The sequence below is a fragment of the Hyperolius riggenbachi genome, chromosome 6, assembly GCF_040937935.1.
Source record: "Hyperolius riggenbachi isolate aHypRig1 chromosome 6, aHypRig1.pri, whole genome shotgun sequence".
NCBI lineage: Eukaryota > Metazoa > Chordata > Amphibia > Anura > Hyperoliidae > Hyperolius > Hyperolius riggenbachi.
This window is the reverse complement of record NC_090651.1, coordinates 233,614,550-233,642,062: the sequence shown is the minus strand read 5'-3', so window position 1 is coordinate 233,642,062 and position 27,513 is coordinate 233,614,550. Positions and strand designations below refer to the sequence as shown.

The 27,513-nt window shown below is 44.6% G+C and overlaps 1 protein-coding gene across 3 annotated transcripts in view; it reads left to right on the top strand.

Moving 5' to 3' along the window:
* Positions 1-20,186, top strand: part of ACOT7 (acyl-CoA thioesterase 7) — a 277,637-nt gene extending 257,451 nt beyond the window's left edge. For all 3 annotated transcript variants that reach the window (XM_068240526.1, XM_068240525.1, XM_068240527.1), the window contains one exon: positions 18,024-20,186. In XM_068240526.1, the coding sequence (XP_068096627.1) occupies positions 18,024-18,128 (105 nt within the window). In that variant the 3' untranslated portion in view covers positions 18,129-20,186. The remainder of the gene's footprint in view (positions 1-18,023) is intronic.
* Positions 20,187-27,513: the final 7,327 nt, after the last annotated feature.

Below are 27,513 nucleotides of genomic sequence, written 5' to 3'. Positions count from 1 at the left end.
TCAGGCCCTGCTGGGCCGATTTTAATGAAATAAAAAGCAGCACACGCAGCCGGCACTTTGCCAGCCGCGTGTGCTGCCTGATCGCCGCCGCTCTGCGGCGATTCGCCGCGAGCAGCGGCGAAAGAGGGTCCCCCCAGCCGCCTGAGCCCAGCGTAGCCGGAACAAAAAGTTCCGGCCAGCGCTAAGGGCTGGATCGGAGGCGGCTGACGTCAGGACGTCGGCTGACGTCGATGACGTCACTCCGCTCGTCGCTATGGCGACGATATAAGCAAAACAAGGAAGGCCGCTCATTGCGGCCTTCCTTGTTTATTCTGGGCGCCGGAGGCGATCGGAAGATCGCCTCCGGAGCGCCCTCTAGTGGGCTTTCATGCAGCCAACTTTCAGTTGGCTGCATGAAATAGTTTTTTTTTAATTTAAAAAAAACCCTCCCGCAGCCACCCTGGCGATTTAATCAGAACGCCAGGGTGGTTAATTATAGTTTGAACACTCCTGATTGACATACTCAACTCTTTGAATTGTTTTATAAAGCTGAACAATCTTCTCTCTCAGGTCCTTTGATGCTTATTTTGCATTCCCCGTGGCTGAAATGTGCAGTTTTCTGTTTAGACCCCAGACTCTCACTGACTTTTTTTATACACAGAAAACTGTAATTACAAGGTTACGATGAAGTTTGATCAAGGCCATTTGGGTGCTTCCACTTGTCATTCTGATGTTAAAAGAACATAATTGTGTGAAATAAATGGCTTTCCTAAGCACTAACTTTTAAGGAGAACATTTGAGCATGGTCAGTAATATTTTCTTAAAAAAAAAAAAAATGCCAATGTTTCACAAATATTTCCAGGATATGTGACACAGATTATGGAGTTTTAGCTCTCCTGAAGAAGAGTCCGCCCTGAGAGAGGCTTCACCTGCTCTGCTGCAGCCAGTTTTGGGAAGCTGCCTGCTCTGCTGCTTGGCTCTGCTCATGAGAGATGCCAATGCCCTGAGGCACTGAGGGGGAGGATGAGGGAAAGATTAGGCCACATTATTCCGGCAATGAGTTGTGACCTAGAAATTACTTTAGGGTGCCTGGAAGCGAAGGTACTGACATTTGTTAGGCTACAGCTAGACTGGCACGCTGGCGCAGTTTTGTCCTATGTCTGCTGCGTTTGATGTGGATTCGCTGTGTCAGAGATTCCGCTGCCGTGCAGCTTCTGAGCCATTCAGAACAAGTGAACATTAACACAGAATAGTGCTAAATGGTTCTCTCCAGTCAAAACTGGGAATTATAGATACACGTATAAGAGCTGCCATTGCTTAACTGTCTCTAATGGAAATCTAAGGTGAGAGGAATATGCAGGAATCCATCATTCTGTTTTTTAATATTCCATGTGTCTGGATGTCATGCGAATCTTCTGGCTTGTGGAAAAGTTTTATCAGTTGCATGGAACACGTATGCAGCTAGAATCGTAGCACTTGGTCCACCTACACATCTATCTTGGTCCATCTCCATTTATATACTGTATTCCAGGAGTCAACAATATCACCTTCCATATTTCTCTAAGGGCTGGGGCCCACTAGAAGGCGTGAATCCCAATCACTGAGTGCTAGTGATATGGGCAGCCACTGAACAGCCAGCTCTTGAAAGGGATGTGTCGGAAGCAGGAAATTTGGCAAATGTGATGATCTGAGAAACTTGGGCAAGGACTACGTTTTTAAACCAGCACGTCTTGTAGGAGTGTTCCCCGCTATGCAATGATTAATACCTGCAAAAAGTGGTCCTAGGAAGGACCTTCAGCCAACTGGTGACTGCCAGTGACGGCCCAAGGCTCACTGATGTGTATGGGGATGAATGACAGCTGTATGGATTGATTCCACAGAAGAGCTACTGTAGCACAAATTGCAAATAAAAACTTAACACATGCCTTTAGAGAAAGGTGTCAGAACACACAATGCAACATGGCTTGCTGCAGTAGAGGCTGAATAGGTACAGAGGAGTCAGAGAGTCTTTTGTCTTCTTCCAAAAGCACACTGGACTGATTTACCAAAGAAGACCAGACCAAAAGGGCAGGCTCAGGATTCAGCTCTAAATTCGTAACTTGTAACATAGAAAAGTCACAATGAAATTCCCTGAGTTACAGATTGCCCAGCAAAAAAGTACCAAAAAGGCCTAATGCAACTAATCCAGTCTGACTTCAGTCAGAGCATCTGATCTGCATGCTTGTTCAGGGGCTGTGGCTGAAAGTATTAGAGACACAGAATCAACAGGAGAGTCAGGCAACTGGTATTTGTAATGCCTGGCAGATCTCTTGTTTTCCTTCAGCCACTATACCCCAATCTAGTGCCGTAAAGCTCTGAGCTCGGCGCACGGTCTTTACCTATAGACAAGCCCCCGCTTGAACAGGACACTGAATATGTCTCCTGACTTCGGTTAAGACCCCCAGGTCTTAACGTGCAAGGTATAGCGGCTGAGGCCGAGAAAACCAGAGTACCACCAGAGCAAGCAAGACGATGCAGCTGGGTGATATTAGGTAATAGAGTGTATGCTCTTGTGGAGGAGGTTACACAGGTCACACCAGGAGCTATGAACAAGGGAGCAAGATTGCTCAGAGTGACAGCAGCTTTGAGCTTCCGATAACCGCCACAATAAACAAGACACAATGGTTGCTCTGTGCGACCGGAGCACTGAGCATCTGATGTTCACCACACTGAGCAACAAGGACAAACAACAGACAGACAGACTAGATGCTTGCCAATCTAATTGCTGCCCCAGTGATAGCAAACATCCACATTGGCATGGACAAGACAAACAAGTAGGAGCGTAACTAATAGCAACCACAGCCTATAGTTAAGTCCATGGGAACAGAACTAGCAAGAATACCACCAGTCACCAACGTCGTTAAGGCAGTATAAAAACTATCAGGATAGGAAAAAGACTTCACTGTACCCCCGCGGGTGCAGCGGACGTCCAAACAGGCAAGGCAAGGTAATGTAATACCATATTCAAACTTAACACAAGGAACCTAGCAATCAACTAAGGCAAAGCTGAACGCTATGACAGGCAAGGTGTGAGAGGAGGAGTAGGCTTTTCTATGGACATCAGCCAATGAGAGCAGACATGCAAATTCCCACACAGCTGAATGGTATTCACGCAATCCTGTGTTAAGGTGGCCACACACCATACAATTTTTTTAAATATCTGTTCAATTTAAGAATTGCAATCAATTTTTCTGACTGATTGTAACATTTCAAAAGTATGACCAATGTACCACACGTGTGTTCACTTTTTCCCCAATTATGATAAAAATGATTGGAAACTCTGACAAAATTGCTAAGTTGTGTATATTAATAAATTGATAATCTAGCACACACCATACAATCTTTAGAAAGATTGAAGAAAAATATCTGGCATTTCGGGTCAATAAAAATTGAAGAAAACGGGAAATCCGATTGGATTTTTTAGTGGAAAAAAAAGCTTCCGATTTTTTCGGGAGATCTGATCGTTTTTATCGAATTACTGTAAAATTACAAATCCATGCCAAATTATGCAACAACATGCATATAAAAATCCATAGCTGTCTGGCTGCAGTTCAACTGCAGGAAGCCATAGGTGGATTCATGACAATATCCTGAGCTGCTCTGAACTGCAGAGTGATTGCAGATTGCATTTGCAATAAGTGTCATTGCCATCGAAACTAAGCAACCAAATGCAAGCAAAGAAATCAAAACTGCTTGATTGCAGCTCCACTGCAACCAACAGGACATGCTACAGGAAGGATCCTTACGGTATTATTTTAAAAGGAAAAATCCATATCCTTCTCAGTTTAGGTTCCCTTTAAAGAGACACTGAAGCGGAAAAAAAAATGATATAATGAATTGGTTGTGTACTATGAATAATTACTAGAAGTTTAGCAGCAAAGAAAATATTCTCATATTTTTATTTTCAAGTATATAGTGTTTTTTCTAACATTGCATCATTCTCTAATATGTGCAGATTACACAACACTCAGCATTCAAAATGATTCTTTCAGAGCAGTCTGTGAACTAATGACCTCTCCTCTGGCAGAGAAAAAGTAAATAGTTAACTAACAGTTGAGATAATAAAAGTCAGATAACAGCCCTCTCCACAAAGTCGTAGAGCTTAATTGCTTTTTTGCATAGAGATAACAACTGGAGTTTCTTAACTCTTCCTGTACTGGAAACAATTAGACTGATGTATCTGATCTTAATGTTTTATTTCTTAGCTGTACTACACATACAAATCATAATATCATAATTTTTTTTTCGCTTCAGTGTCTCTTTAACTCTCTCTGATGAATAATGCAGTCAGAAAATCTGCAGACCTGTGGTCAACTACTGTTCAGAAATACTTCCAACTTTTCAGTTGTCTGTGCCTGTATGTGGAATCAAGTGGTTGATGCTAACATCCCCTTCTCTCCCTCTACCCTCTACACTTTCCGATATAACCGTATTATCCCAGCATGGTGGCGTAGTCAGTAGTACGCTCGCCTTGCAGCTCTTGGTCCCCGGGTTAAATCCCACCCGGGGCACTATCTGAACGGAGTTTGTATCTTCTATGCGTGTTTCCTCCGGGCACTCCGCTTCCTCTCACATACCAAAAAACATACAGATACTGTAAGTTACATAAGGGCATTGGTAGAGGTAGGTTTAGTTGTGTGATTTTTTAATAAGAAAGTTTGTAAATTACAAGCAGCTAGGGGGTTCTCAGATATTTTCACAAGGCCAGGATACATAATAATTACATTGCTGACTAGGGGCAGTTTTAGGTTACTTTTGCATATTTATTATACATGCACACTTACAGTATCTCACAAAAGTGCCCGGACCTCTCACATGTTTATAAATATTTTATTATTATATATTATAGATATGATGCTTTCATGCAATGTAAAGTGGTCAGTGTACAGCTTGAATGACAATGTACATTTGTAAACAGGCAGCCATTAATGTCTAAACCACCGGCAACCAAAGTGAACAATAGCAAAAGTGTACCCAAAGTGGCAATATTTTGTGTGCTCACCATTATTTTCCAACACTGCCATAACTCTCTTAGGTATAGAGTTCACTAGAGCTTCACAGGTTGCCACTGGAATAGTTTTCCACTCCTCCATGACAACATCACAAAGCTGGTGGATGTTAGACCTTGCTCTCCTTCCCTTCTGTTTGAAGATGCCCCACAAGGTTTAGGTCTGGAAACCTTATTTTCCAGTCCAGCACCTTTACACTCAGTTTCATTAGCAAAGCAGTGGTTTTCTTGGAGGTGTGTTTGGGGTCCTTTCCATGTTGGAATTCTGCCCTGTGGTCCAGTTTTCAAAGGAAGAGGATCATGCTCTGCCTCAGTATGCCACACTATAGGTTGGCATTCATGGTTATCTCAACAAGCTGTAGCTTTCCAGTGCCACAGGGCTCATGCAGCCTCAAACAATGGCACTCCCGCCACAATGCTTGATTGTAGGCAAGATGCACTTGTTTTTGTACTCCTGACCTTGTTGCTGCCACTCATGCTTGACACTATCTGAATCAAATAAGTTTATTTTGGTCTCATCAGACCACAGGACATGATTCCAGTAATCTATGTCCTTAGTCTGTCTTTAGCAAACTTTTTGCAGGCTTTCCTGTACATCAACTTTAGAAGAGGCTTCCTTCTAGGACAACAGCCATGCAGACCAATTTGACGCAGTGCGCAGCGTATGGTTTGAGCATCAACAGGCTAACTTACCACCCATTCAACCTCTCTAGCAATGCTGCCAGCACTCAAATGTCTATTTGCAAAAGATAACCTCTGGATGTGATGTTGAGCATGTGCATTCAACTTCATTGGTCAGGCCTGCTCTGAGTGGAAGCTGTTAAAAGGCTTTATGTAAAGCAACAATTCTTTTTTTTTTTTTTAGAATACTTAGAGTGTTCTATGCCATGAGGTGCCATGTTGAACTTCCAGTTACCAGTATAAGAGAGTGTGAGAGCAATGACAATAAATCTTCACACACTTGCTCCCCATTCAAACCATAGACCTTGTATCACTAAAAATAAACATGAACACAGTACCACCTTCACATGACACATGGATTGCTCAGGTTAACGCTTATCTGAAACTTAAAAAATTGATAATTACTCATAGAGGGGCCCCACATAAGTTTGATAAGATCTGGATTGGGTGGTTGGGTACCCCTGGACTTCCATATATGGAATTAATACAGGATAGATTGTTCGGTGGGTCTGTCTGATTGGCCCAGACATACCTACTTGTTTACCTCTCTTTTTGTAATATGTCATTCTGGGTTCTGTCTATTTTCTATATATATGCTAGGAGGAAGTCTGGTTACTCTCTTCTCTTTTTGATGTACACTGCTACTGTTTCTGGTTCTTTTGTTTCAATGTTGGAATTGTTGTATGATTCTTAGGGCCCTTTTCCACCAGCGCAAATCGCAAAAACGCAAACCGCTAGCGATTTTACAATCGCTACGGTTTGCTTTTTAACATAGGAATCGCGGTAGGTAATTTCCACTACCGCGATTCGTTTTCTACTTGATCGCGATCGCGCCGCGGAGCGACTTTTGCCGCGATTTTGCTATGCAGTGCATAGCATAGCAAAATCGCGGCCGCGAACGTCGGGGAATCGCCGCTAATTGCGATTCAGCAATCGCTAGCGTTCAGCGTGAACGCTAGCGATTGCTAGTGGAAAAGGGCCCTTATTCTTTTTAATAAAGGCTGATTTAAAAAAAAAAAGTAATGTGACCCTGGTGAGGAAAAGTGTCTAATTGGGCAGAATTCTTACATTCTTCACTTAGGGGTGTACTCGCTTTTGTTACTAGTGGTTTAGACATTAATGGCTGTGTGTAATATATTAAGAGTTACAAAAATGTGAGTGGTGTACTCACATTTGTGAGATACTGTATTTTATAAATTACACAATGATCAGTCGCTCTGGCCATACTTTTGCTTTAGTTTACTTTGCACTTCTCTTGATTATTGTCTAGTACTTGTGTAAATAAAGCTTTCTGTTTGAATACCAAGCCTGTGGGCTGCTGGATAGCTCTGCTGCAGCATTTTTGTAGCCATGCAGGAGTCTGCTCAAATGATATCAGCAATGGGACCTTCTATATTTCTTCCACTTTAAGTTACATTTATTTATCTGAACCCTCTTGTTAAGTTAGAGAACCAGGAACTCTCTTAGTATACAGAAATCCATCTGAGAATTGATTGTGATCATCCAACTGCATACAATGATGATCTTCTATACAAACTACATGCTTGTCACAAGGATGTAGTTTGTAAAGAACATCATTGTTTACATTGGGATGATATACAGCAATTAGCTCATCGCAACGCAGCAACCAACACTCCTGCCCAGAAAAAAAGAGAGGACTTCCTGTCCTCTACAGTCTACACCTGCCCAGCGCAGGAAAATCAGGGACATCTGTTGAAACAGTGCTTATGTTGTCTCTCCTGTGTTGTGATCAGACCTTTTTTACCCTGTCAAGATTTGATAAAGTACAGAACGAGGTCTGCAGCTCCCAGCAGATCTCACAAGGATTTATCAGGGGCAAGAATGTAAATGAGCAATTTGTACAAGCTGATATTTCTGTGGCAGGGAGAAGGGAGCTGTCTAGTGAGAGGATTTCACACCACCACAGTGAAGCAGACGAGCTGTTAAGACAACTTGAAATTGGTATAGTAGGAAGTTATGAGAGATTACTTCATTAGACCTTATAATTGAACAGGGTTTGCTGAGCATGAATTGCAGAAAACAAAAAGCATTTTTTAAAGAGTAGTAATAGCTTCTTCATGCTTCTAAAGTACAGTTTGTATCAAGTCCATGGCTGGGTCTGAGTGGTTAGTTCTTCACTGGGACTGAATGTCCTCTCTGTGACTGGGTCTGAGTGTCCTCTCTGTGACTGGGTCTGAGTGTCCTCTCTGTGACTGGGTCTGAGTGTCCTCTCTGTGACTGGGTCAGAGTGTCCTGTCTGTGATTAGGTCTGAGTGTCCTGTCTGTGACTGGTTCTGAGTGTCCTCTCTGTGACTGGGTCTGAGTGTCCTCTCTGTAACTAGGTCTGAGTATCCTTTCTATGATTGGATCTAAGTGTCCTCTCTGTGACTGGGTCTGAGTGTCCTGTCTGTGACTGGTTCTGAGTGTCCTCTCTGTAACTAGGTCTGAGTATCCTTTCTATGATTGGATCTAAGTGTCCTCTCTGTGACTGGGTCTGAGTGTCCTGTCTGTGACTGGGTCTTAGTGTCCTCTCTGTGACTGGGACGGAGTGTCCTGTCTGTGACTGGGTCTGAGTGCCCGATCTGCAAGCTGCATATATTTGCAAAAACAGTTGCATACATTTGTAAGTATTTGCATATCTGTGATCATCCCTAGTGGTCAAACTGTGACTGGAACTGAGTGGCCAATCCCTGACTGGATCGGAGTTGCGAGTTTGTAAGTGGTCTTTGTAGCCAATCCATATTGAATTTCTTGTACAGCCCTGAATGTCCGCTTTAACCTTGAATCATCCAGTGTGTGTACACATTCTGAGGGCTTGTTCACACTGTTTGCTCAGTTTGCCAGTCGCCAGCAGTCAGCAAAGTGCTACAGCAGTGTCATCCTATGAGGGTGTTCTCATTGCATCACTTCAATTTTGAGAAGATTGAAAACGTGCTGCCTGTACCATTTTTACCATTTATACCAGCGATTTTACTGAAAGGACTGTGCAAAATTGCACATTCCTTTAACCTCCTTGGCGGTATGGACGAGTATACACGTCCATTACCGCCGGAGGTCGCCGCTCAGGCCCTGCTGGGCCGATTTGCGCCAAATAAAAAGCAGCACACGCAGCCGGCACTTTGCCAGCCGCGTGTGCTGCCTGCCGCGAGCAGCGGCGAAAGAGGGTCCCCCCAGCCGCCCGAGCCCTGCGCAGCCGGAACAAATAGTTCTGGCCAGCGCTAAGGGCTGGATCAGAGGCGGCTGACGTCAGGACGTCGGCTGACGTCCATGACGTCACTCCGCTCGTCGCTATGGCGACGAGGGAAGCAAAACAAGGAAGGCCGCTCATTGCGGCCTTCCTTGTTTATTCTGGGCGCCGGAGGCGATCGGAAGAACGCCTCCGGAGCGCCATCTAGTGGGCTTTCATGCAGCCAACTTTCAGTTGGCTGCATGAAATAGGTTTTTTTTTATAAAAAAAACCCTCCCGCAGCCTCCCTGGCGATTTTAATAGAACGCCAGGGAGGTTAAAAACTGCTTTGGCCTATCTGTATGATTTTGGATGTGGGAGGAAACCTATGTAAACCCAGGAAGAACATACAAATGCCATACAAATAGTTTTGTGGTCCAGATTCAAACCAAGGTTCCAAGCACTGGTAAAGTGCTATCCACTACACCACCGTGCTGCCCTTGCATTAGTGAGCATAAAGATTGAAGGCACATGGTAGGACTTTGGTGGTCTTCAGAGGTAGGAAGATACAGAAACAGGATTTGTTGATGCTCTGGGTGTTAGCGGTAAAAGGATGATCAGAGTCAAGGTAATGTTGGTTTCAAATAAAAGCCCTGTTTTGTTTTGAGGAGAACTCAATGGAGTTGTTAAAAATTAATCAAAAAAAGTTAGAAGTCAGAGCATAAAGTGTGAATCTACAGTGTAATCGCTCCCGCTAAATATGTATGACATTGGATAAAAATAGCAGGTCACACCTCAAGGTGTTTTCAGATGGTTAGTGAAGAATTTCAATCTTTTAAGCTCAGTGGAAATCAAGCAAAGTTATACATGCGAGGTGATTTAGCATGCGAGGGATGTGTTAATACTTAATGCATAAAGACAAGTTTATTCCTGAGGTCAATATTTTATAGAGAGAATAATGAATTTAATGCCTGACAAAGCCATAAGAAAGTCTTGGCTTCAGATGTATTGAACTATAAGTTGAAATGATTTTAGCACAGTATAGCAGGTTATTATCAATTTCTGCTTTGCACATACTGGTCTTTTATGGGTGTTACTGATAAGAGGCTCAAAACTGGATCCCTTGGGCCCGATTCTGTACAGATGTGTCACTATCCAGTAATGGTAGTAGTAGCAGACAAGACAAGACAAATAAGACAAGACAAATAAAATTTATATCGCGCTTTTCTCCTGGCGGACTCAAAGCGCCAGAGCTGCAGCCACTAGGGCACGCTCTATAGGCAGTAGCAGTGTTAGGGAGACTTGCCAAAGGTCTCCTACTGAATAAGTGCTGGCTTACTCAACAGGCAGAGCCGAGATTCGAACCCTGGTCTCCTGGGTCAGAGGCAGAGCCCTTAACCATTACACCATCCAGCAACAGTTGTATAATTAACAGTAGTAGTAATAGAAGTGGCAGCAGAATATTTTCAGGAGTAGGCAATAGGGGAGATATGATATCTACAAAGTCGCCAAAATAAAGGTAATTAACTGGAAAAGCTACAGGATATTGGCCTCAATTTACTAAGATCATGTTGGAGATAAGGCAAGAGAAAACTTACCTCCACACAGTGAGAGAGTTATCTTATCTCTTCTTTCCTTACGTTACCTCCTCTGTAGTTAGTTTACCTCCTCTGTAGTTAATTTACCTCCTCTGTAGTTATTTTCACAAGCAGTTAATTAACAGCCTGTCTTTAACTCTGGAGTTATTTTAAGGATTGGAGAGTTAACTTAAAGACAGAAGAGTTAACTTTAGGTTTGCCTGAGGTAAAATGTTTCCTGAATACTACATGCCTTATCATCATGGTAACAACTCTAGAAACGTTATTAAAGACAGGAGATAAGCTTTGTGAATTGAGGCCAATGTCTGAAACGAAAGCAAAAAATTATATTTTTAGCAGTTGGTTCCCAGTCGGGAACTACTGGGCATGTGCAGCCCTGGCCACCAGCCTCTTTGGCTGCACTCCGTAGCCGGGAGCGATTTCAGCCTGTGCAGTTACGAGCCTTAAAGGGGCACTATGGTGAAAAATTGTAACATTTATGTGCAAACATAAACAAATAAAAAGTATGTTTTTTTCCAGAGTAAAATGAAACCTGTCGCTTCTGTCAGATTTTTACTACCTACTGTAAGTGAAGCAACATAGGAGGAAAGTAATTTATGGCTTATTTTACTCTGGAAAAAAAAGTACTTTTTATTTGTATATATTTGCACATATTTTACATTTTACAATTTTTCGCCATAGTGCCCCTTTAACTGAGCAGGCGCAGAATGTTCTCGTCCATGGGTGTGCAAGCAAAGAGGCCAGGGTCACGCATTCGCAGCAGCCAGCAAATACGGGGGCTGACAGCAGGAAAACAGGCTGGACTGGACGGACGCACACAGAGGAAGCTCAAGGACAACATAGCCTGGAGGAAGCCCCAGGTAAGTATAAATCATTTTGTTGTATGTGTCTCAGGTTTACTTTAACCCCCCTGGCGGTATGAAAAATTCCGCCAGGGGGCAGCGCAGCAGTTTTTTTTTGTTTTTTTTTTTAAATCATGTAGCGAGCCCAGGGCTCGCTACATGATAGCCGCTGCTCAGCGGCATCCCCCCGCCCGCTTCGATCGCCTTCGGCGATCTCCGATCAGGAAATCCCGTTCAAAGAACGGGATTTCCTGGAGGGCTTCCCCCGTCGCCATGGCGACGGGGCTGGATGACGTCACCGACGTCGGTGCGTCATTGGGAGTCCCGATCCACCCCTCGGCGCTGCCTGGCACTGATCTCTTAAAGGGACCTCTCTGCAATCCAGTCAGGGACTCCATCTCTCAGGTGTCCTTTGACTGCAGTAGAGTCTGATTCCCAGCAGTCAGGGAATCACTGGCTCACATACTGTCACATCTAACACTTACACTTGTCAGGTGTCCAGGTGATTCTGCAGATCATCAATAATCGGGTATATATCTGTATTCTTGGTGATACTGCAGATTACCAATAATCAGATTCTCTCTGTGTGCTTACACGATCGTTACATGGTGAGCTTGAAACGTAACACGCACTGGGAATACACTCTTAGACCCTCTATCGGCACTGTGCCTATAACTGTCACTGGAGGTGTGCTCCGCAATCAGCTTGAAAGAAAACAGTTCATCAAATGCATCAAAAGAATGTCAGAGGCGTGCACCTTCCGTCCAAGAATTATATTGCCAAAAAGCTGACAGTATGCTATGTGACAAAATTCTTCAACACAGTGCCATGTACAATTCTTTACATAGTGCATACAGATTTGATCTTACATATCCGTGCGATGAGAGGACCCTCGGTGGGAGGTGGGTGGTAGGCACAAAGGTGGCTGGCGACAGCCGTTTCGCATCTCCTGGAGAAACGGCCGTCGCCAGCCACCTTTGTGCCTACCTCCCACCGAGGGTCCTCTCATCGCACGGATATGTACTATCCAATCTGTTTTCACTATATAAAGAATTGTACATTTCACTGAGTGTTGAAGAATTTTGTCACATAACATACTGTCCGCGTTTTGGCAATAAATCCTTGGACGGAAGGTGCACGCCTCTGACATTCTTTTGATGCATAAAATAATAAATAAACCACATATGTGGCAACTTCATGTGTGGAGTGAGGGAGCTGGACACCCTGAATGTCTGAGTTAGCGCTAATTCCACACAAAAAAATTGTTCTTAGGAAAGTGTGAAAATAAAAGGACAGTGTGTACCATTCTTTATCGAAGAGGGTCAGACAGTTCCCATTCACTCTAATTCTAGCTATAGGCTGAGAATACAGTGCCAAGATTTTAGTGCGCATGGCCCCGTCAGTCCTATACGTTGTTGCAACCCCAAGCCAAATTTTAAAATTGCACATTAAATGTTCAGAATAACAGTGGCTGCTAATTGAGGACATTTTATTTTCAGTCGCTTCCAGTGTTTTCATTATCCCAAGGACTGAAATCTGCTTTTCCAGTGCCAGAAAACTCTGGCATAATGCATTAAACAGATGTAGCATTTTTGCCTTGAGGTATTAGCGAGAGCAGCTCTCCCCCGAGACAAGACGCAGATAAACCCTTTGGTTCTAACAGTGTGATTATTACTCAAGCTACATATTTGAAATTCTTAAAGGCTTTACTTTCTTGCATTCATAACTTCCCACAATTATTTTCCATTTTTTTTGTCTAAGGAAAAAGTAATCATATTTTCCTATCAAAAGCTAAAACATTGGTCACTTAATGTAGAACTAAAGTCAAAAATTCCCCTCTGCTCCAACAGATTATCCATGCCATAAGCATTGCTAAGAATTAATCATTATTAGAAACAATAAAAAGAATATTTTTTGATGAAAAGAAAGACAGACCTCCTACCTTTCCAAAGCTCCCGTTTGGAGACAGGCATAGTCTGAGTCTATTGCACATGCTGTTCCTATGGATGCCCCTCCTCTGATGGTAGAAGCACCATCAGTCATAAAACAATTACCAGAAATTATCAGCTCCAGTAAATCCACAATGAATCCATTTCATTCAACCAATGTACCAAAAATCTAAAATAGAAAAAATTACCTCCATCAAATAAATCTTATTCAATACCAATCTGCAGGTCCCTCTCCTCAACTTAAAACCTCTTCACACCTTGATCAAATCACCTGTGTCTTTCATATAGGACAGTAGCTCTCCTACCATTGTTTTAAAACTCTCATCTAAGAACACACCAATACTTTCAAATGGACTCTGGATTGCAGAAGCTATTGAACCCTCAGGAGAATTTATTGTATAATTTTGTATTTTAGAGTGACACTAAAGCGAAAAAAAAATTCATATAATGATTTGTATGTGTAGTTCAGATAATTAATTGAACATTATTAGCAAAGAAAAGAGTTTCATATTTTCATTTTCAGTTATACTGTATTTTTGTTTATAACATTGCATCATTCTGTCATATTTGCAATTGCAAACACTTTTTAAAATGAAGCAGAGCAGAGCTAATGACCCTTTGAACTCCCCTGCAGTAAAACCTTATCTAAAGCTGGTTTTCACAGTTTCTTTGATGTATACTTGCTTCAGAAAATAGTACTGTTTCCAACCCATGTTGGGTCAGATAGCTCAGAGAAGCTCTTTTGCATAGATAACTGAAGTTTTTGAACTCTTCTTATACTGGAAACAATATGAGACTATTTCCTTTGCTATTAATGTTCTATTTCTTAGCTGTACTACACATACAATTCATTATATCATAAGTTTATTTTTGCTTCAGATTTCCTTTAAGGATCATGTAAAGGATTGGTATTCCATAATGTTCAGTGTATGTGAAGGAGTATTCGGAGTATTCCACAAAAGTCAAACTATTGACCATGACCTTATCCAAAAGTGCACTTCTGTTTCAATAAATCAAAGATATGGGTTGCGCTCAAGTTTAAAGGGAACCTGACAAACCTGCAGTTTATGAACATCTGTACTGCCATGGTCCTATGAATTGGCAGGTGGATCCTCCGTGCAGCGTGCTCTGTCCATCTCTGCCCTTCTTTCCTATCTCAAGGGTCTGCCTTGGACTGTGATGCTTGAGGAAGGAGAGGAGGCCAGTGGTGGACAGAGCATGCTGCACAGAAGAGCCACTTACCGATGCATAGGACCAAAGGCAGCACAGAAGTTCATAAGCTGCACATCGGAAGGATACTATTCCAAATACTGGAGAAACTTTACTACTTACCACCAACATTGAATGGACAGTGGACAGGTTAAACTACAGGCTGGTGGGGTGGTAACACTTTTTAACTTTTCCTGCACTGGGGAATCCAATATTGTATACTACTTGATATATTGAGTGTAGGGATTCACTCAGTTTTGTCCCCTGGCAGCATAACGTACACGTAACACGCCAGTACATATCTTTATATTGTGAACAATATTTGGCCATCTTGGCACATTTGGCTAAAATCAGGGGTCTAGTCAGGGCCGGATTTCTGCACAGGCCACCGAGGCCAGTGCCTAGGGCGCCTGGAGGGCAGGGCGGCTGACTCCCAAGCAACATCAGCTTGGGGAGCCTGGCTGCACAACTTTGCACACGTTAGCCCGTCTGATCGCCCTGTTTCAGACCGCCGGGCATGTAAAGCAAGCAGGGCTGCTTGACTTCCGTCTTTGCAGCCCTGCGTCACTCATCTCCGCCCCCCTCCTTCCTGCTCCTCTTCTCACTGACTGTAGTCCTGGATGGATGCAGAAGACCGCAACGCAAGTGTGAACTGACAGAGCTGCTCTTCCTGCACTACAGATGTCCGCGCTATCACTGTGTAAACACTGACTACTGTGACACTCACTGTCTGCATTATTTATTAATTATTCTAATCAGCGTTTATACTGATTAGAATGATTAATTAATAGTGTAGGCAGTCCAGTGTTGCAGAGTGCAGTGTTGCACGCTAATAGGAGATCCCTGTAGTCAATGGAGCAGAGAGAGAAGCTCCGTGCAATTTAGATAAGAAGTTAATTGTCAGCTGAGGCTGAATATTTCCTGGTGTGCCTGGTCACTCTCCCTCTATCACCAGGAGTTCTCACTGGCTCGGTGTTTCTCTTGCCCTGCCAAATGGGACTTGTGCAGCAGACCGAATCCTGGTGAGATATCTCTCTCTCCTGACTTTTCTGTTTCTCCAGCTCACTCTTCACTCTTGTCTGCTTCTCTCTTTACCTCATATTTCTATCCATTCACTCTCTTTATTCCATACCTAACATTATGTATTTATACATCACTTCATCTACAGCACTTTACAGAGTACATACTCATGTCACTGGCTGTGCTCAGAGGAGCTTACAATCTAATCCTAACATAGTCATTGTCTAGTGTGCTACCATATTATTATTATGTATTTATATAGCACTGACATCTTCTGCAGCACTTTACAGAGTACATAGCCATGTCACTGACTGTCCTCAGATAAACTCACAATCTAATCCTACCATAGTCATAGTCTAATGTCCTACCATATTTACGTATTTATATAGCATTGACATCTTCTACAGCACTTTACACAGTACATAGTCGTATCATTGACTGTCCTCAGAGGAGCTCACAATCTAATCCTGTCATAGTGTAATGTCCTACCATATTATTATAATGTATTTATATAGCACTGACATCTTTTGCAGCACTAGAGTACATAGTCATGACACTGACTGTCCTCTGAGGAGATCACAATCTAATCCTATCATAGTCATAGTGTAATGTCCTGCCATATTATTATAATGTATTCATATAGTACTAGCATCTGCAGCACTTTAAAGAGTACATAGTCATGTCACTGACTGTCCCCAGAGGAGCTCACAATCCCATCTTACCATAATCATAGTCTAATGTCCTACCATATTAAAAATATTTATATAGCACTGACATCTTCTGCAGCATTTTACAAAGTACTTTGTCATGTCACTGACTGTCCTCAGAGGAGCTGACAATCTAACCACCCTTATCTCCCAATTGGTAAACCTTACCTAACCTGACTCTTTCTACTCATTCTGAACATTTCAAATTCCAAACATAATCTACCATATATTTTTAATTCTTATCGAAAACAATAATACAAACTAGCCTACACCTTGAGTTGCTCCAGGTAATCAGATGTGTATATACTATATATATATATATATATATATATAATTTTTTTTTGGGGGGGGGGGGGGGAATTGTTAACACCCGGCCTAGGGCAGTAAAAAGTACAAATCCGGCCCTGGGTCTAGTCCTGGGAAAAGAGGTGAGTGGACTCACCCTAAAAAGCCCTGTGCCGCGCTATGCGCGGCGTGCCAAAATGGGCGTGGTCAAGCATAACGTGGGCATGGTCATGGGTGGGGCCAAATATACATGACCTTAGCAGTGATGTAAAAGGTCTGCCGGGGAAGTTTGAGCTCTGCCGTAGTGTGTCCCCCAAAAATAGTTGTAATCTGACAGCATTTCACCAAAAAGGCACATAATCTGGCAGAAGTTCCTCCAAAATACAGATAATATGGAAGTGGTTCCCCCAAATAGACAATGTGGCAGCAGCAGTTCCCCCAACATACACATAATCTGGAAGCAGTTCCCCAAAATACGCGAAACCTGGCAGCGGATCACACAAAATACACGTAACACCCAAAATACATGTAATCTGGCAGCAGAGGTCCCCCAAACATACACAATCTGGCAGCAGTTCCCCAAAATACACGTAATCTGGCAGCAGCCGTTCCCCTAACATACACATAATCTGACAGCTGTTCCCCAAAATACACTTAATCTGTTAACAGCGGTTCCCCAAAAATGCAGATAATCTGACAGCAGTTCCCCCAAAATAGGTACCCCCAGCATAGGTAGCCAGGTCTACAGGTGTCCACAGTATAAGTAGCCATGAGTATAGTTATCCCCAGAATAGGTAGCCAGGTGTATAGATGTCCCTAAAAAAAGGTGGCCAGGTGTACTGTATATATGTCCCATAGGTAGGCAGGGGTATAGATGTCCACAGAATAGGTGGCCAGGCGTATAGCACTCCACTGCCGCTAGTCTGGTCTGGTCTAGATCAGAGCAGCGGCACACAGAACTACCCTGGCGATTGGAACGAGTAAGAGGTAAGTCCCGCCTGCTGCCAGCCGCCGCAAATTTTAGTTCTGGAGGGGAGAGTGAGGAATGGGGAGCCCCAAGGTTAGGGAAGGGGAGACGTCCCCTTTTCTCTGCCGCTGTGCCCAACGCTCCCCCTTCACTGCGTACTCTCCTTTCACTCTACATGCTAGTCCACCCTCTGAAAAAAGCAGGTGGACGTCGTCCAGCCGCCTTCACCCCCGACTCGACCCCTGCCTGAAATGGTAGTTACAATCCTGTAATAAACACTAGATTCATTTTGCACAGCCTTCCTTAGTCATTGTCTATTTCACATCAATAGCAAAACAAACGTGAGCAGTAATAGGAATGACTTCCTGCCTGCTGCATGGAAGCAAAAGAAGGTGCTGCAGTGTTATTTGCAGTTTCAGAAGCAATAGCTTTAATCCATTGTAACAACACAAGGGGTTTTTAGCCCATGTTCAAAATGCATTTTAATACTGTAGTTTCACTTTAAGTATACAAACCCCTCTATGTAGATGTGAGTATGAAGAAGTTTGATGTATGTTTTCTGTCTGAATTCAGCTCGAGACTGAAGAGGAGAAAAAACGGTTTGAAGAAGGAAAAGGACGTTATCTCCAGACCAAAGCCAAGAGACAGATGCAGGCCCATTCCCTGACCCAGCAGTGACAGTTCCATGAATATGTCTGCGGAGAGAGAGATAAGGCCTTGAATGCAACACCAGGTCAAGTCAAGCACTAAAAATAGGGTTGCGCCAATGTATTATATAATGTTATTTTCTGCTCTGCAGTTGTTTGTGCACTAGTGTGGAACATGGCTATCAGTGGCAATGCAGTGTATGTGTGCTCAGCACTTGTAGTTCTTAGGGAACATGCAATAGTTAGTAATAATATAATGAGAATATTGTCCTTTATTGGGCTAGGTTATATGGGGTGTTTACTCAGTCTCTTCTCTGTTCCTTTTTTCAGGGACCATATATAAAGCAGCGTTTAGAGAGTGTGTCCTTTAGTGCAATGTGTTTCTGGATACAAAACAGCTGGGTATAGATTGAAGTCTAAGAACAGCAGAGGATGAGTGGAAGCACTGCTATCCCATCCTCTTGTCTAATGCCTGCATGTTTCCAATCAGTTCTCTGGATCTGAATCTCAAGAATCACTACAGGGCTGCTGTGCAGCTATGGTTTTCTGAGCTTTGTATTGCATTTTCTGAATTAGGAACATCACTATTGGTGCTATATTCTTGGGCAGAGATCTGTTCATGTACATGAATACAGTACTGATTTTCTAATTCTTTACTGCAGCCTCAATGCCATCCATTATGCGCACCCCATGCCCTGTATGCTAGCACTGTCAGTAGACCATTGAAGACACGTTACATTTATGGAGAGCCTTGTTATATAGATTTCAAAACCATCTTGTAGCCTTTCCTATAAGGAAGCACCAGGGTCGTTTCTAGGTTCCTGGGAGATCTGTGGCACCTCTGGGCACCAAAAGGAAATGATTGTGCGGCGCGTGTAAAAAAAATGGGCGTGGTCATGCCACAGAACGTGGGCGTGGTCATAGGTAAGGCCAAATGTACATGAACATAGCAGTGGCGTAACTTAAGTATATTCAATAGGTAGTATTTCACATAGATAAGCCCCTCACCTGGCTTCTGTCTTGTCTTCGGCTGGCTGGCCTGTGTGCTGTACTTGGCTGGCGGTTATGCTAGGCTGCCTGGCTGGTGGTTATAATAATAATAATCTGAACATTTGTATAGCGCTTTTCTCCTGTCGGACTCAAAGCGCTCAAGAGCTGCAGCCGCTGGGACGCGCTCAAAAGGCCACCCTGCAGTGTTAGGGAGTCTTGCCTTGAACTCCTTACTGAATAGGTACTTGACCTAGCCAGGATTTGAACCCTGGTCTCCCACGTCAAAGGCAGAGCCCTTAACCAGTACTCTATCCAGCCACTTTATGCTATGCTGTGCTGGCCTGGCTGGTGATGATGCTGTGCTGGTATTGCTGGTAGTAATGCTGTGCAGGCCTGGCTAACAGTGATGCTGTGCCAGCTTGGCTGGCAGTAATGTTGAGCCAGCCTGGCTTTGCTAGGTGACTTGCTGGTGGCTTTGCTGGACTGGGCAATTTGCTGGGGGCATTTTGGGGTACTTTGCTGGGCTGGGGGCTTTACTAGGCTTTGCATGGCTGTATGCTTTGCTAAGCTGGAGGGTTCGCTTTGCTGGGAACTGTGTTTTGCTGGGCTGGGGCCCTGGGGATTTGCTTGGCTGTAGGTAGGTAGGTGCCCCCAGTATAGGTTAGATAGGTAGGTGGGTGCCTCCAGTATAGGTTAGATAGGTAGGTGCCCCCAGTATAAGTTGGATAGGTAGGTGTCCCCCAGTGTAGGTTAGATAGGTAGCTTCCCCCAGTATAGATTAGATAGGTAGCTTCCCCCAGTATAGGTTATATACAGTAGATAGATGCCCCCAGTATAGGTTAGATAGGTAGGTGACTCCAGTATAGGCTAGATAGGTAGCTTCCCCCAGTATAGATTAGATAGGCAGCTTCACCCAGTATTGATTAGATAGGCAGCTTCCCCAGTATAGATTAGATAGGCAGCTTCCCTAAGTATAGATTAGATAGGCAGCTTCCCCCAGTATTGATTAGATAGGCAGCTTCCCCCAGTATAGATTAGATAGGTAGCTTCCCCCAGTGTAGGCTAGATTGGTGGGGCAGTTCAAAACTCACCTTCCGTTTGGATCAACGCAGGCACAGCTTCCATGTGCTTCCGACTTCCTCCCATCGGCATCCATCACCTTGGTTACAGCATCCCCTGTGATGACATCGGTCACGTCATCACCGGGGGCGCTGTAACCAAGGTGACAGACGCCGGTGGGAGGAAGTCGGAAGCACATGGAAGCTATGCCTGTGTCGATCCGAACGGAAGGTGAGTTTTGAACTGCCCGCTGCTCCGCCCAGTGCCCCCTCCTGCCGCTCAATCAATCCGGGGCACCATGGCATCAGGTTCTGGGAGGTGCCCCGGATTAAAGGCCCTAGTGACGCCACTGGGAAGCACAGCACATTAAAACCCAACGCTGGGTAAAAATTATAAAAGGAATCCCTGGCATACAAGGACTAGCTAGAACTTTTTGTTGTAGTCCACAGAGTGATTGAGCAGTCATGTAAATACACAGCTTGTGCCCACACAATCCAGGAAATGGTTGACTGCTTCTCAACAGAGGTTTGTTGGAACTTGGTAGATGAGATGACCTATAAACTCTCAACCACTTATACATTAGGGCAAGAAGCCGGTGTTAGGAGAAGTATAAATATATTGATTATGTTGTGGCACTGAGAAAGGCCTTTACCTTTTGACTAAGGGACATGCTTTAAGAACAGGGGTACCAAAGTGCCATTGCCAATTGCCACCAGCTAATGTTCATTGAATCCAGAAGGGCCAGTGAAACAGCACTGTGCGTTTCAAGATTTATACTACCTAAATGCAAAGTAGCTACATATGGGATGTTGATCTTTGGATATTTTGCTCTGCACTGAGAAAACTGATGACCTGGGCCCATATGCAATTCACCTTTTCTCCTGAGTTTTCTCATAGGAGATCATTTTTCATTTTCTATTTAGAATAACTTTTCAGCACTTGGCCATTGAAAAAGTACCAAAAAAGTTGGTGAACAAGTACTATCAAAATTATTTTGAGTATTTTCTTGCTTGCTAGTAGTTTAACCACTTGCCGACCGCGCACTCATACCGCGCGTCGGCAAAGTGGCAGCTGCAGAACCAGCGACGCAGTTCTGCGTCGCCGGCTGCAGGCTAATTAATCAGGAAGCAGCCGCTCGCGCGAGCGGCAGCTTCCTGTCAATTCACGGCGGGGGGCTCCGTGAATAGCCTGCGGGCCGCCGATCGCGGCTCGCAGGCTAAATGTAAACACAAGCGGAAATAATCTGCTTTGTTTACATTTGTACAACGCTGCTAACAGTAGCAGCGTTGTACCAGATCAGCGATCCCCGGCCAATCAGCGGCCGGGGATCGCTGTCACATGACAGGCAGGAGCCTGTTAGAGGCTGCACAGGACAGATCCGTTCCTGTGCAGCCTCGGATCTCCGGGGGAGGAGAGGGAGGGGGGGAATTTCGCCGCAGAGGGGGGCTTTGAGGTGCCTCCTCCCCCCCCCCCCCCCTGCAACACCCAGGCAGGCAGGAGCGATCAGACCCCCCGAGCACATCATCCCCCTAGTGGGGAAAAAAGGGGGGCGATCTGGTCGCTCTGCCTGCACCCTGATCTGTGCTGGGGGCTGCACAGCCCACCCAGCACAGATCAGCTAAAACAGCGCTGGTCCTTAAGGGGGGGGGGGGGGGGTAAAGGGTGGGTCCTCAAGTGGTTAAAATGCATTCTATTAACAAGTTTTGAAAATATCACCTAGGAGAAAACTCAGGAGAAAAAGTGAATTGCATATGGGCCCTTTTCTCTTCCCACTTGAGTATTATCTGCACATAGCAGGAAGCAGTGTAACTCTTCCTGCACACCTGGGTAGTCAGCAAACCTGAGTGATCAGCACCTGGGTAATCAGCAAACCCAAATCCTTCTTGCTGTTAAGAAGGTAAGAAATATGTTTTACTTTTTTTTTCTTGACAAGGTAGAATTTCAAATCAAAGAGATTTAGTCTACTTCCTATTAGGTGGTTAGGAAAATTCCTAAATGGTGATGCTAACAGCAATAACAGTAACCCAACAGCAGTTGACCATTTCTACATTATCCAGCACTAAAATTAAAGTATGGCTGGAGTGCACCTATCTCACATGGCTCCCTCGCCTCTGCCCACTCTCTATTCTGATCCAGCTCTTTCTGATCCTGTTCAATTTCACCAAGAACAAAAAGTTTGGGTAAAATTTGGCTATAAATTGAAAATCTACCCAGATATTTTTGGAAGGTTTGGATAAGGTGGGCTAGGATTATTAATTCTGTTTTTGTCTACATGTGGGGAGACCTCATCCCTTTCCATCCTGGGATGTTTGTAGCTTTCAAGCAAATGTCCGAAAAAAAATAAAGTGTACAACACCTGAATGGTGGGAATTTTGTGCTGCTTTATCCGCTTCCCCTACCCGCTTCTGTTCTCTATTACTACCACCTGCCCTCCATTGTTTTCTGAGGGGGAAGGGAATATACTTGTTACTGTTACCTGGTACTGTCACGCACACACCCTCCTGTTTCTATCACTACCGTATATCCTCGAATAGAAGTCGACCTTGTGTATAAGTCGACTCCAATATTTGACCCTCTTAAACTGGGATTTTTTATTGACTCAAGTATAACTCTACCCAGCAAAGTTAATGGCTTTACTTGGGGATCAGGAATAATTAACAGCTGTATTTAGGGATCAGGAGGGGTTAATGACAGCACATTACTCAGTGCGCTCATGAGTCATGTTGCTCATGACTCGTGTGTAAGGCCTAGTGCACACCAAAACCGCTTGCAGATCCACAAAACGCTAGCGGTTTTGGGTGCGGATGAGTGAGTTTAGGCCCAGTGCACACCGGGCGGATCTAGATGCGATCCGCCGGGTGTTCACCGGCCGCATCCGCATCAGCATCCGCGTGGCTAATGTATCTCTATGGGCTGGTGCACACCGGCGGTTTGAGGTTTAAAGCAAACCGCAAACGTGCAGCAAGCGGCACGTTTGCGGCTTGGTAAAAACTTCAAACCGCCGGTGTGCACCAGCCCATAGAGATACATTAGCCACGCAGATTTTCAGGCGGATTCGGCCGGCGGATCCGCCCGGTGTGCACTGGGCCTAAGTCAACCCCTATACTTCTATTTAGTGAGTCTGACCTAAATTTCTAGAGTTATTGTTGAGTATGTACAGTAATAATAATCCATACATCTGCATAGTGTTTTTTCTCTTGTTGGACTTGAAGCGCTCAAGAGATGCAGCCACTGAGACGCGCTCAAGAGGCCACCCTGCAGTGTTAGGGAGTATTGCCTTGAACTCCTTACTGAATAGGTACTGACCACTCACCCTCCATTGTTTTCTGAGGAGGGAGGAAGATTATACCTGTTCTTATCACCTAGTACTGGAACTCACACCACCTTCTCTTCTCTACTACTACCACTCCACCTCCAGTGTTTTTCTGGGGGGGGGATACCCGTTACTGTTACCATGGTTGTTACTATCACTCACACCCCCTCCTGTTCTCTATTACTGAAATTGTTTTCTGAAAAGGGGAAGAGTATACCTGTTACTGTTACCTGGTAGTGTCACTTACACTTCCTCCTGTTCCCTATTACTACCACTAGCCCTTCATTGTTCCCTAGAGGGGAGGGGGTAAACCTGTTATTGTTGCCTATTACTGTCACCCACCCCCCTCCTGTTCTCTATTACTACCACTCCCCCTCCATTGCTTTCTGGGGGGGGGGGGGAGTATACCCGTTACTGTCACCTGGTACTGTCACTCACACCCCCTCCTGTTCTCTATTACTACCACTCCCCCTCCATTGCTTTCTGGGGGGAGGGGGAGTATACCCGTTACTGTCACCTGGTACTGTCACTCACACCCCCTCCTGTTCTCTGGTTGTTACTGCCACTCACCCTCCCTTCTGATGCTTTCAGTAGGCGGATGGTGTGGTTCCTAAATAGAAATGGTCAATGGGATGCTGATTTTTTTCATCTTGCATACAAATGTAAACTGTATGCAGCTTTGGAATGTAGCCAATCCAAATCTCCAGAAATTGAAAAATAATCTGCATACTAATTATATACAATTTTCAGGCAAACCAGATAAGTTAGCATCACAGTGAGCAACTGTGTTTCAAGTCTGATATTCTTATTCCCTTACGTTCCATACAGAGCTAAAGTAAAGTATTAATACAGAGTTCTGCGTAAAGGGATACGTTGCTACCTCTGCATGACATGAGAAATACTGGCACTAGCTTTGTTTGTAGACTGCACTAGAATAATGCCAGCTGAGACTTGCCAGACTGATGTGGGTATCCGTTCTCAGTAGTAACGCCCACATTCTAGCATCTTTACTGTCTTCTGCTATGCTGCTAATGTTGTAGAGGCTTCCGTGTGCCATCAGAATTATAACTATTTTCCTACTGAATGTATCAAGTCTGCGAACCAAATATTGAAGCATTGGAGTGTAAATTTTGTTATGACCTGTCTACGAATATGTACTATCCTACCCTCTGAAGCTGTTCATTGTCAAATATATATTTTCAAAGCTTGCGTATTTGTTTATAATAAAACCAAACCGTGGCAAAGTGTGTCCTCTCATTTTTCTGAGTGTTGGCTTTTGTGTTGCACACCCGTCATATATATGAATAGTATTGTAATACTAATAATCTGTTTTATTTCCAGAGATATACCCAAGAGAATAATATATACACACACAGTATATAAATTGGAAGCAGGGGAGCGCCTGAGCTGGGGACTGCTATAGCACTAAGGCCTCGTTCACATCTGCTGCGCTGAGAAACGTGTGAAAGCGCATGGTAAAAAACGCATGCGCTTGTGCGCGCTTTAGTGCACGTTTCTGTACGTTGCGCTGCGCTTCTTTAAGGCACGTTTTGCTTAATGTAGCAGCAGCAGTTGTCAATATAGCTTGGTTTTTCTATGTAAATGTATTTTTATTTCAAATAGGGGTGCAAAACGCATGCGCTTCTATGCGCTTGTACGCACTTCTATGCGCTTAAAAAGCGCACCCCTTCACTTGCATTGATGTGTGCTTTACAGCTCAACGCACAGAAATCCATGCAACCCTACGTTTTTGTAACACTGCTTAGCGCAGGCCATAGATGTGAACCAGCTACAATTAATTACATTTAATGTGCACCCCGCACAAGGGTAATTGGTGTTCCAGCAATCACCAGACCCCAAATTACTTCTCCTTCCAAATGCTACAACTCAGAGGGGGAATAGCATTTAATGCCATCGCCCAACTCACCGGCGGCGGACTAATTCCCATGGAAATTCAGGGCACCAGCCTGCATAGTGCATAACACAGGGGGGAAGGGGGTACTTTGCAAAAGGGAGGAGGCAAGGCTTCCACCACCCCCTTTACAATGTTATGGACACGGGCCACTTCCTCTCTGGAGCCCAGGAGGATGTGAAAAAGGGGATGACCTTATGGTAAGCTCTTAAATGCCTTTAAAAAATAAGGGAAAGTACAGATATCTACCGCTTCAAAGAAGATAGTAAGAGTAAGTTCAGTGTTGGACTGGGAGATGGAAAAACTGAGAAAATCCACCTGCTGGCCAAGCAGCAGAAACCCTGTGTTATCCCTTCCAATAGAAACCTGCAGCAGGTCTTCACTGCTTGCGGCAACACCTGATTACTGCTGCTTGGCCAAAAAGTGGATTTCCTCAGCTTTTCCAGCTCCCAGTCTGACACCGAGCAAGCGGTGAAATTTCTGGAGAAAGTGCATGCTTAATTATTTTTAAGCAGGGCCGGCCCTACACTTTTTGCCGCCTGAGGCAAAATTAAAAAAATCGCTGCCGCCGCCCCAAATGCCGCCCATGGTGGGCGGCGTTGCAGGAAGTGACGTCAGTGGAGCGCTCACTGGAACGCGGAAAAGGTGAGTGATCCCCGCCCGTTGCATCTTATCTATACGCTGGAACTTAACTATTTTCAGCTGGAGGGGAGCGCAGATCAGGGGACCCAGGCGAGGGATTGGGGGGTCCGACCCCCCCCTCCCCACCGCTAGGCCCAATACCCCCTTTCTGCCCGCTACTCCTCCAGCTCGGCGGGCGGCCCCCCACCCACGGACAGGCGGGTGCCGCCCCCCTAGATGTGCTGCCTGAGGCAAATGTTTCACCCCGCCTCATGAGCGGGCCGGCCCTGTTTTTAAGTTTATTAAGCTGAAGTTACACAGGTATCAGTGGCAGTAGCAGCTGCAGCTCACTTAGCCGATGCCACATGCTTTTCTGCTACATAGCAGAAAAGCATTTGGCAACCTTTGGGGTGTCATTGCCTCGCATTTTGACCCCCGCAGGAGGACATGGAATCGCCAAACATAGGCAATCCTGGATGCTGCAAGTAGCATCCATGACAAGATGAGACAACAGTATCTACCACAGTGTTTACCTGAAAGACAAGTAACGCTTGTACCATCGTTAGAGAAAAATGGTAGATCCTTTCAAGCCTTGTTTTCATCATCCACCAGAAACTATGCGTTTACTGCCTCCAAGCATCTATCTAAAATAATTCTTATACTGAAAAAAAAGCCCCACTGTTGGCAGCCTGCCTATTTTCTCTTGCACATATATGCCAAGCACTGTCAAAAGTGTGGTTACCAGTGATCATTCTGCATGGTTAGCACAACTTTATTTGATAACTGTGCATGCAGGCCTCTGGCTACCAATATACATGGAAATGTATACACACACACACATGCACCATTGCCCTAATAATTTCAAGGAACCATGCACAACTGAAGTAGCAGCTAAGCATAGCTATAGGAGTGCAGCACCTCAAAACTGCTGCTCACCCTCTGATTAGTCTATCCCAGCAGTGCTATGCTAAAAGATTGCAATGTGTAATCCCTTGGCTTAGTAGCATAGGTTCTCTGGGCCGCAATTAGTCGCATTAGTCGGTCGGACATGCTGCATGATGTAGGGAAGACTTGCTCAAATCGGTGCCCCCCAGTGCTCAGTACACTATACATTACCTGCCCGTGGAAGCTGCTTGTCCTCCACTGACTCCGGACGCTGTCCCTCATCTATACACGCGTCCATACGCCTGCCCCACGTGGTTGCCGGAGTAATGTGGGCGCATGTGTAGCGTCACACACACGTCCGCGGTACTCCGGCAACCACGTGGGCCGCATGAATGGATTAAAGACCCAGCCTGGAGGCATTGGCGGACAAGGACAAGGTAATGTATAGTGCACAATGCAGTTTAGGGGGACAGCATCAAGGCAGCAGAAGCGTCATCACAAGGCCAATTCTAGGTCGATTTCAGCATGTATGGGCAGCTAACAGATCAGTCTCTAATCAGGTTCGATTACAGAAAGATGTGTCGCTTGGTCGAATCTGCCTATCGTCACTAGATAAATTGGTTCAAAGCAGTGGAC